This window comes from Heptranchias perlo, chromosome 25 (genome assembly GCF_035084215.1).
Source record: "Heptranchias perlo isolate sHepPer1 chromosome 25, sHepPer1.hap1, whole genome shotgun sequence".
NCBI lineage: Eukaryota > Metazoa > Chordata > Chondrichthyes > Hexanchiformes > Hexanchidae > Heptranchias > Heptranchias perlo.
In genome coordinates, this window is record NC_090349.1 from 27601169 (window position 1) to 27616885 (window position 15717).

General features: G+C 39.4%; 1 protein-coding gene across 10 annotated transcripts in view; it reads right to left on the reverse strand.

The window, feature by feature from the left end:
• atxn2 (ataxin 2) overlaps positions 1 to 15717 on the reverse strand; it is a 104925-nt gene that overhangs the window by 39523 nt on the left and 49685 nt on the right. For all 10 annotated transcript variants that reach the window (XM_068005862.1, XM_068005859.1, XM_068005860.1 and 7 more), the window contains 4 exons: positions 5529 to 5650; positions 2404 to 2495; positions 1397 to 1594; positions 614 to 792 (listed from right to left, as the gene is read on the reverse strand). In XM_068005862.1, the coding sequence (XP_067861963.1) occupies positions 614 to 792; positions 1397 to 1594; positions 2404 to 2495; positions 5529 to 5650 (591 nt within the window). The remainder of the gene's footprint in view (positions 1 to 613; positions 793 to 1396; positions 1595 to 2403; positions 2496 to 5528; positions 5651 to 15717) is intronic.

Here is a 15717-nt window from a genome sequence, read left to right on the forward strand (position 1 = left end):
TGCAAACAAGGAGCCCCAAAAATCTGTCATCTTTTGGCAAAAAATGTATACTTACAAAAAATACTTATGTTCACCTTATGTATTTATAAATACTCCTTTGTAAAAAAAACCATCTCTCTTGTATCCACATTTTCAAATCTACCCACCCTTTCAAATCTATCTGGCATGTTGGGAGGTATGCCAGTAAGCTATATACCAAACAGTGGGTGCCTTCTGTGGAGTTGGACTGAACCCACCAAGTAAAAACCAAACAAGTCTTTTCATTTAGGCCGATTAGATTTAAACATACACAAAAGCATTATTAGAATTATACAACGTACTTCATGAGCAGTGCAACATTTAAAGAGTGCACAATTGTCACTGCAAACAGAAGGGAAGCCTAAGGTGCACCAATGAGTTTTTAATAACAGAATTTCAATACATACTCCAACGCACATTTTAAAAGGACACAGGATGTCTAATTGAATCAGTTGTAAAAGGCCCATTTGCGAATTTGGCCAATCTTTTAGCTCTACTGACTGCTGCATGACTGAAATTTTAGATTATATTGACCACATGCACAACTAATATATTTGACAAGTTCCACCTTCTTAAATTAAATACAAATACTTGCCTCCATTGACAACTCTTTGGTCTGTTCCAGAATTAGGACTGTAATCCGGTGTATGTGATCCAGTCCGGGAAGGTGGTGGGCCCGAAACAGATTGTCCAATCCTTGGTGAATGTTGTCGTGTACTTCCCCAAGACATTCCATCCCTATTCCTTTGCCCTGGTGGAATGTACTTATTTTCTCTAGAAAAAAAACGTAACATTTTATCTTTAGATCAATTTAACAAATACTGCAACTGCACAAATTGAAAAGCAATTAAAATAAATGTATATGGTAAATTTTAACAGGGAGACAATAGTTCCAAGGAACCAAATACCAAAGTAGAAAGTCTTTTCTCATGTTCTATTTCCCCTTGTATTCATCACATTCGTCTTTTCTATTAAAAATCAATTAATGTGGAATAGGTTCCCTTTTATACCACCTTCACCTTTAGCTCAACTTTTTATTTATGTAATTAGGTTATGGTCACTATTTCCCTAGTGTTCTCCTACCTTCAGGTCACTTACTTCTTCTTTGTTACTGAAAATCAGGTCTAGAACTGCAACCTTCTGAGAGACATGCAACATGCTAATGAAACCCTTACATAATAAGAGTGGAAACACCCTGTTTGCTAATATGTCCCTGGCAAACTTTACTAGTGTGCGCGCGCGCACACACACCACACACACACAGCAGCCCCCCCCCCCCCCGCCACTCCCTTTAAATTTTTCACAAGCACCTTTCTAAAGGAGATCATTTAGAGAGGACTCTATATGTAGATATTCCAGATTATAAGTGTGATAGTACCTGGGGTTAACACCATGGCTCTCTCTTTCATTGGGAGATCTTTGTACAGCAGTATATTTCTCCTCTTCTGTCCTTTCATCATTTTCTAATGCAACTCTTGCCTTATACTGGGCACTTGATTCAATCTCATCAGCAAGTTGAGCCGCTCTAGCCTCTCTTCGTAAAAATTCTTCAGAATTATCCCTTTCCAAAGGGACCCTGTGAGAAATAAGAGGATGAAAAACAGGTTAGAGGAAACCACATCAAATAAAGACAATCGAAAATGAAAGACCAGTTAAATGTGAAAAAGATGGAGAAAAAATACATTAAAAATTTGCAGGGCTATGAGGAAAGGGCGGGGGAGTGGGACTAGCTGGATTGCTCTTGCATAGAGCCGACGCGGACTCAATGGGCCAAATGGCTTCCTTCCATGCTGTAACCTTTCTATGATTCTATGAAAAGAACTGATATAGAAGGCACAAAGGAATGCTAAAGAAAGTGAGGAGAGAACATGAACATAAAAAGTAAAAGTAATCAGGATAAAATTTAATTATAACTCCTTTTTATAGTTTTGGGGGGAGGGGTAGTAGTATTTGGATTAACAAAGTTAAAACTGGTGAAGCAGAGACAGTGGCAACCAAAACTTGAAACTAGCAATTAATAATCACAAACTGGAAATTAGAATAGAGCTCTGCACAGATGTACTAGGCAGCAGAACAGGCACTATATTTATATATAAATAAATAAAAATACTGAGCAGCTTTAACCAAATATGATTTGGTCTCAATTTAAGCATTTTATTACAGAAACTACTTGATTTTTTTTTAAAAACATGAAACAAAATCATGAAGAAACAAAGCAAATTTACTGCCAATTTTCTGCACAGAATTATTCACATCTAATTTTCAACTTGAAGACAAAGAGCTGGGTCACAATATATTAACAAAATTATACAGAATGCTTTAATAGCTTTATAAATGAGAAAACAAATTTTTACCCGAAAGGTTTATTGAAATCTGTGTACTTACGTATACGAGGATAAACTGCTGTCATAGGTTGATCTCACTCCATAAGTTTCCTCATTAAATCTGAACATGTCATTGGGATCCCAACCATTAGACTGAGGGGAGGATTGGGGGGAGGGGGTGGGAAAGAAAAGATTTTAACCAACAAAAAAAAAATCCTTCCAACAGCTAAGTTTTTCAACACAGAAGGATTACTCATCATTCACTGTTCTAATCATTAGTTTTCAATAAGTACAAGCTGAATGATAAAAGGTATCCAAATAATAATGCCCAAATGGATGTCTGCCACTTTATGATACCCAACAGAAATACAACCTTCTCTTTGCATGAAAGGTAAAGACATTAACACAGATAGCGTCTTTCATTCTCCAGGTCTATGGCAAAAGAGCAAAACTTGACCGAGCAGCTCAAAAAGAAAACAGTGCCAGAGGCAGTTACAATGACTACTACTATGCTTAAATGTGGGTAATGCTCAATTACTAATGTAGACATTGTGTATCTCGTTTGAAGGAATGGCTTCTAACAAATACACCCCATAGTGCTTCCATTTTGAACCATACCAATTGTTTCAATACCACTACCTCTGGTCAAAAATTGAGAGCCAGGCACCACCATTCCAAGAAAAAAGGTCCAAATGACAAAAAGGTCAAAGAAAAGGATAGGCAGGAACTTTCTTTTGAGAATGAAGGTTGTAATTCTTCGAATGAGTAACAGCATATCTATGGCAGGTAATCCAAAATTCTTCCTGTTTTTTGTGCAGAAATACAATAAGTGAGGAATACACCCAATCAATTTTGAATCTAGTGGATTTCTGAAGCCTTAGATGTTCAAGTATACTTGAAATACTGTAGTTCTCAAGTACCCATCCTCAACTGCCAGATTATTGCCTTTTGAATGGCTAACAAATTGAGCTTTAGAGCTGTTTTTTCAGCCAAATTGTCACTATTTTTTTAAAGTTGCTTCCCTCTCCAAAATGGACAGTGTGGCAGAAGAAACGATGTAACCAAGTGGCAAGATAGGACAGGTTAGACGAGGCACTATAGATAATAGTTAAACATTTAAATAAAAATGGCAATAGGAGGAATAGAAAGCATTATAACTGAAGAATTAAATTTAAGCAAAAGCAAAATGCGTAAATTAAAAATGTTTCAAGTATTATTTTTGTAATTTTCGAATAATATTAGTTTATAAAGCTACCCCCAAAAGTTTGAGTAACTTTACTATACTATTGCTGTTTGTTTCAGTAGCATGATTTATCAGTTAGAAACTTTAAATCCAACCATCCCTGGAAGAGATAGTTACTTCTCTGTACCTGTTGGCAACTCTTAGGAACATAGGAACAGCAGTAGGCCATTCAGCCCCACGTGCCTGTTCCGCCATTTGATAAGATCATGGCTGATCTGTGATCTAACTCCATATACCTGCCTTTGGCCCATATCCCTTAATACCTTTGGTTGCCAAAGAGCTATCTAGCTCACATTTAAATTGAGCTAGTATCAATTGCTGTTTGCGGAAGAAAGTTCCAAACTTCTACCACCCTGTGCGTAGAAATGTTTTCTAATCTCGCTCCTGGAAGGTCTGGCTCTAATTTTTAGACTGTGCCCCCTACCCCTAGAATTCCCAACCAGCGGAAATAGTTTCTCTCTATCCACCCTATCTGTTCCCCTTAATATCTTATAAACTTCGATCAGATCACCCCTTAACCTTCGAAACTCGAGAGACTACAACCCCAATTTGTGTAATCTCTCCTCGTAACTTAACCCTTGAAGTCCGGGTATCATTCTAGTAAACCTACGCTGCACTCCCTCCAAGGCCAATATGTCCTTCCAAGGGTGCGGTGCCCAGAACTGCTCACAGTACTCCAGGTGTGGTCTAACAGGGTTTTGTATAGCTGCAGCATAACTTCTGCCCCCTTGTACTCTAGTCCTCTAGATATAAAGGCCAGCATTCCATTAGCCTTATTGATTATTTTCTGCACCCGTTCATGACACTTCAATGATCTATGTACCTGAACCCCTAAGTCCCTTTGGACATCCACTATTTTTAACTTTTCACCATTTAGAAAGTACCCTGTTCTATCCTTTTTTGATCCAAAGTGGATGACCGCACATTTGCCTACATTGAATACCATTTGTCCCAGTTTTGCCCATTCACCTAATCTATCAATATCGCTTTGTAATTTTATGTTTTCATCTACACTGCTTACAATGCCACCAATCTTTGTGTCATCAGCAAACTTAGATTTGAGACTTCCTATGAAACTCTTAGAGGTTTAAATATGAAAACCATTGGTCAAATGGGAATATGTAATAGCACATGGCACTCGTTATTTCTAGGTTTCTAAGTGGAAAAAAATGGCAAACTGATCCCTCATCCATTATATCCTATTCCTAAATTTCAACTTTTTCAGAAGGTACATTCTGTATGTAATCAGCATACAAGATTCTTCTAATCACAGACCAAATTATGGAAGGGGTGGGGGACTGTAACAATTGTCTGTCAGAATCAACTTTCGCTGCTTGCAGTACACCTAGAAATGTAATGTTCAGGATTCAATTGACAAACATAAAAAGGGGAAATGTTCCAACCAAACAAAACTCATTGATTGGTCCAGGTTATAAGATTTCTGTGGTTAATGCAATAGGAAGACATCAGATGATGTTTTGAAATAACTAAAATGCTCTCAGCCTTGAGCTTAAAAAGGGTGGGTGCAGAGGCAAGTGTTGAGGAAGAATTTTAAATTTATTTTAATTTTAAAAAGATAGATTATTTTCACAGTAACATAATTCAGATATTAATATATCTGAGTAATTTAATACATTACCATGCTACAGAGTGATTATAAACTACTTCAGAAATAATTAACCCTAGTGATTAGTTCCTAGGAAAAAATCAAATTCTATTGTATCAAAGATTATACTTAAACATTAAGACAAATAATTTCTAGCCACTCAAATTTCCGCCCAAAAACAATTCTACAAATGAAACACAAGTTAGATCGAGTAGTAGATGCCTCTAGAAAAACAGACTAGATGCAACTAGTGCAAACCAGAGACATAATTTAAAATATATTTTGATTATTTTTAGGTACTGATCTAAAGGATTAAATGCATAATTAAAAAGTTTACCACATCTGATTCCAGAGCTTCCAAATCTTCATTGGTGCTATCACCACCATCCCATGGTTCTAGATCTTTGTCTTTGTGCTCACCATTTAGTCTAGAGCCTATGGCAGCATCCGTGAAAGCATCTGCAATAGGAAATAATTAAATTCAAATTATATATTTTTTCAAAGCCAACAAGTCAATCTGCTGTAACAAAACAATTTTATGTATTAGTTACAAACAATCATGGAATTAAAATTACCTCATATTTTGCAAAGTCAAGACGTTTCTACATAATAGCTAGAGACCGCGTAAATCCCAATTAAAGTCCATGGTTAGAAATCTACATATGTCTACAAATTTAGCAATGAAATTTTATTTTCAAATACACTGCATCAAACTAGTATCGAGTTGAATTACTGGAAATAGTTTTATCTGGTTCTATACACAGTACATACATACATACACGAGAATGTCAATTCTATTAGAAAATGACAGGATCAACTACAAATTTGCAGCCTAAGATTGTAAGCAGTTGTGTCTTGCTTGCCAATATTTTATTAGAGATTATTCATATGTCATTTTAAATTACAATATTGCAGTGGGCAAACACAAGTTTATACTAAACATAAAAAGTCACTTCAAGATAATAATTGACATTTGCATTTGTAGTCAAACTGTACACTAATAAGAAATTCACATTTATAATTTTCATCTACTCAAATATGGCCATTTAGAAAGTGGATTATAGGATGGTGTGGAGGTACTGTAATAGGCCAACATATACTATCAAATGGGAAGATACAGTTTTGAACCTCATCTCTTAGTTCACAACCTGAGCCACACCAAGCAGGAAATTCTGGGCAAAGGCAGGGAAAAGTGGGGGCAATCAGATGAATGCCGTTATGCTACTCAAAGACTGGAAGAAATAGCTGGCCATCTGTGGAACCTAGAAATACAACAGGAAGAAAATGGAAGGCATGGGCCCTTCATTAGATAACAAATGCTCCCAACTGAAAAATGTTTAAATGTAAACCTGAAATACACTAAAAACATCATGTGCATGATAAAGAATCAGTCCTGTGGTCTAAATGCCTAGTACACACACACACAATTACTAAGGCAAGGAGCTGAGAGCTCGTAATCGGTCAAACATTCTGTTACTGACTTGATCCTTTCCGCTCTGAAGACCACACCATCTGTCAAGCCCTTGGTCAATTTGTTTGTACAGTATTAATCTAACCCCATTTCCTCTCTAGATCTCTCTGGATTACACAAACCATACTCCAGATGACAGGACGATGGTGACCTGTTTCCACAACTGTGCTGATGACATTCTGTAACCTGCTTCAGATGATGTGCAAGAGCAACCTGTGATGACATTTCCCCATCTCCCTAAAAGTGGGAAAGCATCTGGCCTCCATTTTGTACTTCCCAAAAGGCCACAGCTGAGATGAAAACTGAATGGGAAAATGTAGCCACTGACCAAATTTCTACCACTTTCTAAGCACAACACAGTGCAAGGCAAGGCAAGGCAAGGCAAGGCCGATGCAGGTTATTCAGTTAGTGCTGCGCCAGCTGATCTCAGCTACAGCAGGAACTGGAGTGCTACAATCAACCTCAGCTCTCCTGGCTGAGCACAAGGAGGAAAAAAAAAGTCAGCCAAGAATCACATTCATGGTCATAGTCTAATCACCCATGCTGTAAACTGCGTGTGAGAGAATATCAGGGGAGGTCAGCATCAGGGCTTAGCTGGTCAAATAAACTAATAACACTCTGTATCGAGGAGCACACGTGAAAAGTACCCCCTTGCTCCTGCGCCAATGGAATGGTAACCCAAGAGTCAGCGTCTTCAGGAGCTGAGGGAAGAAATTTGACAGCAAAAACACAGACTGGAAAAGGTAATCCACCTGTGAGGTTGCACCAGTGTGCAGCTAAGAGTTTAACTTTGTGCATGCACATCGTGCATTACAAGGTATTTCAAAAAGGGGTAAAGAATCTAATCTGAAATAGAAAACAGACAGCTTATGATAAATGCTAGTCAGCATTGACCAGGTCAGTAGAAAAAAACAGAACCTTTATTGCAAGGGGGATGGAGTCTTGCTACAATTGTATAGGGCTTTGGTGAGACCACACCTGGAGTACTGCGTACAGTTTTGGTCTCCCTATCTAAGGAAGGATATACTTGCCCTAGAGGCGGTGCAATGAAGGTTCACTAGATTGACTCCTGGGATGAGAGGGTTGTCCTATGATGAGAGATTAAGTAGAATGAGCCTATACACTCGAGTTTAGAAGAATGAGAGGTGATCTCATTGAAACATATAAGATTCTGAGGGGGCTTGACAGGGTAGATGCTGAGAGGTTGTTTCCCTGGCTGGCAAGTCTAGAACTAGGAGGCACAGTCTCAGGATAAGGGGTCGGCCATTTAAGACTGAGATGAGGAATTTCTTCACTTAAAGGGTTGTGAATCTTTGGAATTCTCTATCCCAGAGGGTTGTGGATGCTCAGTCGTTGAATATGTTCAAGACTGAGAGATAGGTTTTTGGATTCAAGGGATATGGGGATTGGGCTGGAAAGTGGAGTTGAGGCCAAAGATCAGCCATGATCTTACTGAATGGCAGAGGTGGCTGGAGGGTCCATATGGCCTACTCCTGCTCCTATTATGTTCTTAAAGCACTGAATAATTCCCAGTCAAGGACAGAAATATTAAGGGTTAATTCAGTGGATCAGCACTAAACATTTCCACAAAAGATGGTACTGAAGCTAACCAACAGTGAGTACTTCAAGGTACCAAACTAATCCAATATTGACACCACATTTAAACATGTTCCTATGCAAAGGATGTTGATTCTGTAGATGTGCCTGAGTGACCATCCATGGGATTCCCGGTTCTGAAGGAGCCAGACATCCAGGCTTCATCGCAACGGGTCACCTCTAGACCACAAGCACCAATTTACTTAGTCTTTGTAGCACTACAGACCTACAAAAGCTCATAACAATGGAGATATACCCGATGATCCTAAAGAGAAAATCTGAGTCGGGGGTACTCCAAGGTAGATTTTCTGTTCAGTAGCACCCAGTTTTCAGGTGCAAAGTGAGAATTACTGTTTAAAATCTGGAGGCAGGAGCCGTTACACCCGGATATCTGTCCATTTTATGTATCACACACGTTTCCGATTCTACATTAACAGGTGGGAGCTTAATTTTAATACAGAAATGAAATCCCTATTCATATTCCTGCCCATTGAAATTGCCAATTTGATCAGCATAGACATATATAGAAGTACATTTCAAGAATCTTGCCTGAAGATTACAATGAACATTTTATGGCCATTTTCAATATTTTTCTTGCTTCCCCCCCACCCCCACTGTTGTCTGATTTAAGTGGGCAGGACACATTATGGCACAGATGATGCTACCAACCACAACTGTAAACCCTTGGCACACCCACCTGACAATGATTGTGGGAAACTGGTTTCACAGGCTCTGGGTCAGCTGGGACAGATGCAGAATTGTGCCATCTGCTGCAAGACCATCTACAGCCAATATGTACCATAGGGCAGGCATAGACAGGAACATTAACAGTAGCCACAAATCTGCCTCCCATCTGCTTCCAGGCATGCTGCAACGTATGGGGATGGTGCCCTGGAGTGTCAAACAGAGCCATCTTCCTCGCAACCACCTCATGCACACCACCTTCACTTCACCAGCCATTAAACATGGGTTGGCTGCTGGGCTGCACTGTTACTTAGTACACTGTTACTTCTATTTTATGCCTCTATATTTGTTTTCCTTTCACTTCATTTTTGCACGTCAATTTTTTCCCCTCGCCCCCTTCCAAAGGATCTAATATTTTGTCCCCCTCAATACTCTTACCTTGAAGTGTTCACATCTTTTGAACTTTCACCTGTATCACAATCCTCCATTAGGCTATCTCCCTGACCACGGCCAAAGTTGCACATGGAGCAAGAAATAATTATACTAATAAGCTGACCACATAAATTGCATGCAATCAGTACACCACACTTCTGGTCAACTCCACACTGGTTTCCAGGCTAACAGGTCATTATGTGACGAGAGACTAAGAAGATAATGGGATTGTCCATTGACACCCAAGTCAGCCCAATAACACTGCCAACATTTCTTGAAGTGAACTGCTAACTTTCTTTTGACTGTTGACGGAGGAAAAAAATACAAGTTCAAGCTAACATGGGCTAATCCATAGGTAGCTGGCGGAGAATTAATTAACAGTGGCCAAGAAAGCTTTCCTTTTACATGGCATTCTAAGGAAACATCACAAAGCAACTCGCCAATGTCATGGCCAATTTCTTGGGGGAAGATGAGCAATTCTCCCCAGTACTTATCTGAGCTTATCCTAGTGGTGTGGAGAAAATGCTGTAATGAGTAGCTTTTTAAAAAGAAAATCACAACTATAAACCAGATTCGATGCATTTGGAGCTGCTATCATCTGTTTCATGTTGGTAAAACACTAATATCTTGCAATCATCTTGTTGAGCACAAAGTAAAATTGGAAAAATGCAGTATGCCCCAAATTGAGCTAAGCTCCAGTGTTACAATAAATGCAATGTCAATTCTGTAAGACCTCTATTATTTGAGTTGGATTCAACAGTACTTCCCTTCTGCTGAATGCAACCAACCTCATGATCCAAAAGGTTCAAAGTATCTCATGAATGTTGTCAATGTTTTATCTAATCTATGGTACAACAGATTATTTGATACTGTAAACTATTTCCAGGAAGTGCTATTTATGTTTATAAACCTATTTAGGCTAACTACATTAACCTTTCCCTCATCAAAGTCACATTATAATCAAAACAATATACGTGCTTTCCTCTGCCTCAACATTTTCATTAAAGCAGTAATTGCAAGCTTTTGCATACATTATAGGAATCACTGCAATCCCTGCAAGTAATTGTAATATGACAGGCAAATAAAATGTACAAAATGCAAGTAGACCTAAAGCGATCAATCTACAGCAACAGTAAACTCAGGTTCACCATGGAAATGGAAAGATGCACGTCACTGTAGAAGGTGGATGAGGTGACATTCATATTCCTGGCTCAACTATTAACAACTGTGAAAACGTCACTAGAATAGGATTTGTTTGGTTTACAGTACAACATAGGTCTGAAAATGATGCTGTGACAACGCAATTTAAAATAGGAAAGCCCAGCTTATAGGTTTTATTTGATTAGGAAGAAGTCCATCAGTACTTGCAATAAAATAAAATCAGCATACAAAATATTTTGTGCCACTTCCTTCAAAAACAAAGCCTTTTAGAAATATGACACAGTCACAGCCATGTGCTTTGTACAACCACTGAACATACTAAACAAGCTGAAAGTCTTTTTTTTCACTTCAGCAACATCTCAAGACCCCAGCCATTGTTGATAAAAGGGCATTGCTGCACAAATAGAGATTCCTTTAATCCTTTTAAGGCAATTTGCTGAAACAGACTTCAGTATTTCTAATGTATATTTCCTCTGTTTTTTTTTAAGTGTAGTTTTTAAATCCTTTTGATCTACTAGAACTGCTTTAGAAAAACCGTAATTTAAAGATTTTGCAAGGTGAAAAAAAAAGTTTCTGCATTATTTCTATGTTCCAACTAAATTTAATGCTCATAATTTTACAAGTATACCACATTTTTGAAAAAAGCCAATACAATTCTAAAAACTTATAAATGCTACTCCCATCTTAATACAGTGTGAAACTACTATACAGATGCAAGTTTTTTTTTAAAAAGTGAGCTGTTTCATTGAGAAAAAACAGCAATCTAAAAGTAAACCCTATTTCAGTTAACTGAATTAACTAGCTCAACACAAAATGTTATTCAATCAGGAATTCCGAGTAAATCAATTTATTACAAGGAGCTTCTTTTCAAAATGAAAACAGTTTCATACTAACACCTTTAATTTACTATTGGAAATTATGCTATTTATTCAAATAAGTGCACAATGTTATACAATTGTGCAATTTTTAAAAAATAAGTTTTTAATTTTTTTTTAAAAAGTGTACATTCCTGTTTACAACTAAAGTTAATTAGGACAAATACCAAAAGGTATGATTGTTTGTTAGTTTTTGTTCACCAAGGTGAATTTGGCTCTGCAGTACATTCCCTAGTAAACTAAATCAATCAATTCAGACTAAAATTCCAAATGAATTTTTCTTGAAGCAGTTCTTGAATTTTTTTAAAGTAGTTTGAGGGTCATTCAGATTTAACATGCAATGTTTTCGAAGGTTTACTGTCAACAGTGGTTGATGTTTTTTAAAAAACAACCACTTTAAAGTAATTCATTAGCAGTATATGTTAAGCTTAGAATCAGTTTAAAAATAAATGGGACAGTGTTAATATACACACACGGTATAAAAACAAAGTAAACATCAGAATTACCTGTTTCAGATGGAACTACAGAGATCAGAAAGAGAAGATGGAAAAAAGAAACAATATCAGTAAACCAAATATATATTAAGGATCAAGGTGTTCAATCTACCTGGCAGGTTTAATTAATTGTGACATTCATTTACTAAAAATACTGTGTATGAGCTCATCAAAGTGAAGGGACGACCATGCATGGAACAGTTTTTTTCCACTATGTACTGAGTTACAGCAGTGAACAAAGATGCAAAACAGAACACCTTTTTCCTGATAGCATCTCTCAATACTCAGTAGACAACATGAGGAAAAAAGGGAGAGCGCGCGCATGAGCGAGCAGGGGTGGAGAGAGTGCGCAAACAAGCAGGCAGGGGGAGAGAGAGCGTTCGCCAGGGGCGAGAGAGCGCACGCCAAGGGAAGAGAGCAAGCACCTGGCAAGGAGAGAAGTAGAGAGGCTCAGAGAGACAGCGAGAGGCTCACAGAGACACACACAGACGCAGAGTCAGACAGAGAGATACAAGACAGACAGACAGGACAGAAAGGAGAAAAACAAATCCTGAGTTGGTTGACTAAATGTTCCAACACATTGTCTGTGTGCTGCTTGCTCATCTGCCAATGGACCATCCATTTATTGCATGGATCAATCCAAAACTCAGGAGAGTTGGTCATTGGGTCTTTTTCATTCCCTGCATTTATCTAAAGGAAGTCCACTGTAGGACTGCTAAAATTCCAATTAATAAACTAATGAGCTTTTTTCACATTACGATCTTAAAAAAATCATAAGAGTTAAACACACAAAGGAATTATCGCTTTATAAAAATATCTTCAAAACTCAGTTACATGTTGCACAAGTCAATTTGCACAAAGTTTTGTGCTTCACCCAAACATTATTCCCATTAAATTAATGGAAAGGTTTTATTCTATAAATTTTTACGAACCAAGCTCATTACTGTCACAATACAGTGCTGAGTGGTACACCATTATTAACATAAAATGTAAAATCAAAGGCGCCAACTACTACGTTTTTATTTTTCAAGCTAGGATGGGAGAGGAAGAGGGAGAGGAGAAAAGATAACTACGCATCTTAAAATAGTTTCACTACAATATTTTGCACGTGTCACAGTTCCAAGCAAATATTTTAAATATGCCCAGTTTGCTTCTGCAATATACTTTAGGATTCCATTTCTACCAACTATGCTCAGTAAATATACTTTAGGACAGCCATGCCAGGACATCGCTGCAGGAGTTCTTCGGGGCAACTACCTTCAGCTACTTCATCAATGACCTCCCCTCCATCATAAAGTCAGAAGTGGGGCAGTTTGCTGATGAATGCAGTGTTCAGCCAAATTCGTAATCCCTCAGATAATAAAGCAGGCCATGCCCGCATGCAGCAAGATCTGGACAACATCCAGACTTGGGCTGATGTGTGGCATGGATGTTACTTGCCACATAAGTACCAGGCAATGACCATCCCCGACAAGAGAAAGTCAAACCACCTCCCTTTGACATTCAATGGCATTACCATTACCAAATCCCCCACCATCAATATTCTGGGGCTCACCATTGACCAGAAACTCTGCCATAAGCCAGGAGTGTGATGGAATATTCTGCACGCCTGCATGTGTGCAGCTGCAACACTCAAGTAGCTCGACACCATCCGGGACAAAGCAGTCTACTTGATCGGCATCCCATCTACTAGCTTAAACATCCACTCCCTCCACCACTGGTGTACCTTGGCTGCAGTGTGACTATAGGATGCAATGCAGCAAATCATTAAGGCTCCTTCGGCAGCACCGCCCAAATCCGGAACCTCCACCACGTAGAAGGGCAACGGCAGCAGGTGCACGGTCCAATTCCCCTGCCCAGTCACACACCATCACAACATGAACATATATCAGCATTCCTTCATCGTAGCTAGGTCAAGATCCTGAAATTCCCTGCTTAACAGCATTGTAGGAGCACCTTCACCACATGGATTGCAGTGATTGAAGAAGGACACCCACCACCACCTTCTCAAAGGCAACTAAGGATAGGCAATAAGTGCCATCCTTACCAGCGACATCCATGTCTCGAGAATGAAAAAAAAATTAAGTGAACTGAAATGCTGAAAAATATGAAACTAGTCAAATGTCCATCAAATTAAGTTTGGCTGTTTAAAATACAACGGAGATTTTAAAAAGTCTATTAAAATTCCCAGCCTACTATTTACAGATCAGCCAACCCTCAAGTTCAAATGCATTTTGCAATCTACTTCAGATTACTTCTTTCGACCAGCTAAAGATACACTTTAAGAACACAGAACATCCAACTGGTGACATTTACACACTCTTCAATAAAGAAAGACTTGCATTTATATAGCACCTTTCACGACTTCAGGATGTCCCAAAGCGCTTTACAGCCAATGAAGTACTTTTGAAGTGTAGTCACTGTTGTAATGTAGGAAACACGGCCGCCAATTTACGCCACCAAGGTTCCACAAACAGCAATGCGATAATGACCAGATATTGTTTTAGTGATGTTGGTTGAGGACACTGGCGAGAACTACCCTGCTCTTTGAATAGCGCCATGGGATCTTTTACATCCACCTGAGGGGACAGACTGGACCTCTGTTTAACATCTCATCCGAAAGACAGCATCTCCAACTGTACAGCATTCCCTCAGTACTGAGCTGGAATGTCAGCCTAGATTATGGGTTCAAGTCTCTGGAATCGGACTTCAACCCACAATCTTCTGCCTCAGCAGCGAGAATGCTCCCAATGAGCCACGGCTGACACCTCAAGTCCTAACTGCCTGTGGAATGAGCTCCAGGCAGCATCTACAGAGATTGGGATTGGACCCTTCATGTAAGCTGGAGTTTGGAGGAATGGGTGAGGGCAGTCATTGGGATAGAAAGGTGCTTTTTCTATATTAATTATAGCTCTCATGCTTTTCAAGAGAGGACCATTTAACAGAGCCCCAACAGTACAGATGCCTTAAAATGATTATCTAGTGAGGATGTGGCCCAGAAAATTCAACTCGAGCACACACTGGTTCCTTACAGACTGTTCAACTAGCAACCTGCAGAATACCTTTTGGTCCATAGGAGGTGATTAAAGTGGGCCTTTCTCGAGTGGGTGCCGAGGCCCTTACGAGCCAGTAGTGAGCAGTACAACTAGCAATCAGGAGCTCCACAAAACAGTTAAAAGGGGCTAGGCAACTACCGCAGCAAGTGAGCTCCAAAACAGCAGTGTCAATCCAGCCTTACTGCGGGGTTTAAATGGCCACTAACCTGATCACGGGTGTCTGATTCCAGATCAGTAGTGTCGCAGTACAGCCCAACTCTGCCAGAGCGCAGCCGGGATGGAGGAGCTGTCTGATCCGACCTGGGGAAGCAGAGTGAGGGTTTGCGTTGGGCCAGTTTCCAGCGCCACACATTGAGGTCAGTACATTGGGTGAAGGTACAGACAGACTGAACATATCAGCCACCTATCTAACTTCAGGAGCAACTGAAAGGGGAACATTCAAAATAAGACTTGTAAAAACTACAGCCCCTGCCCACCCCCTTAAAACATATACTCCCACATCCCATGATGCCTCGGTTGGGCGATTCACTGCTCTGAGCAGAGCTGAGCCACACACACCAGGAAACTCTCATGTTCCATCCAGGGCCTGCAGAAAAAATATCAGAAAATAAAAAATATTCTACCCTTCGTCTGTACTTCAGTCTTCCGACCTATCCCAGTCCCAGGGCTCCCGGGACACCCACCTTCCGACCTATCCCGGGACACCCACCTCACCGCCTTCCAACCTATCCCAGGACACCCACCTCACCGCCTTCCG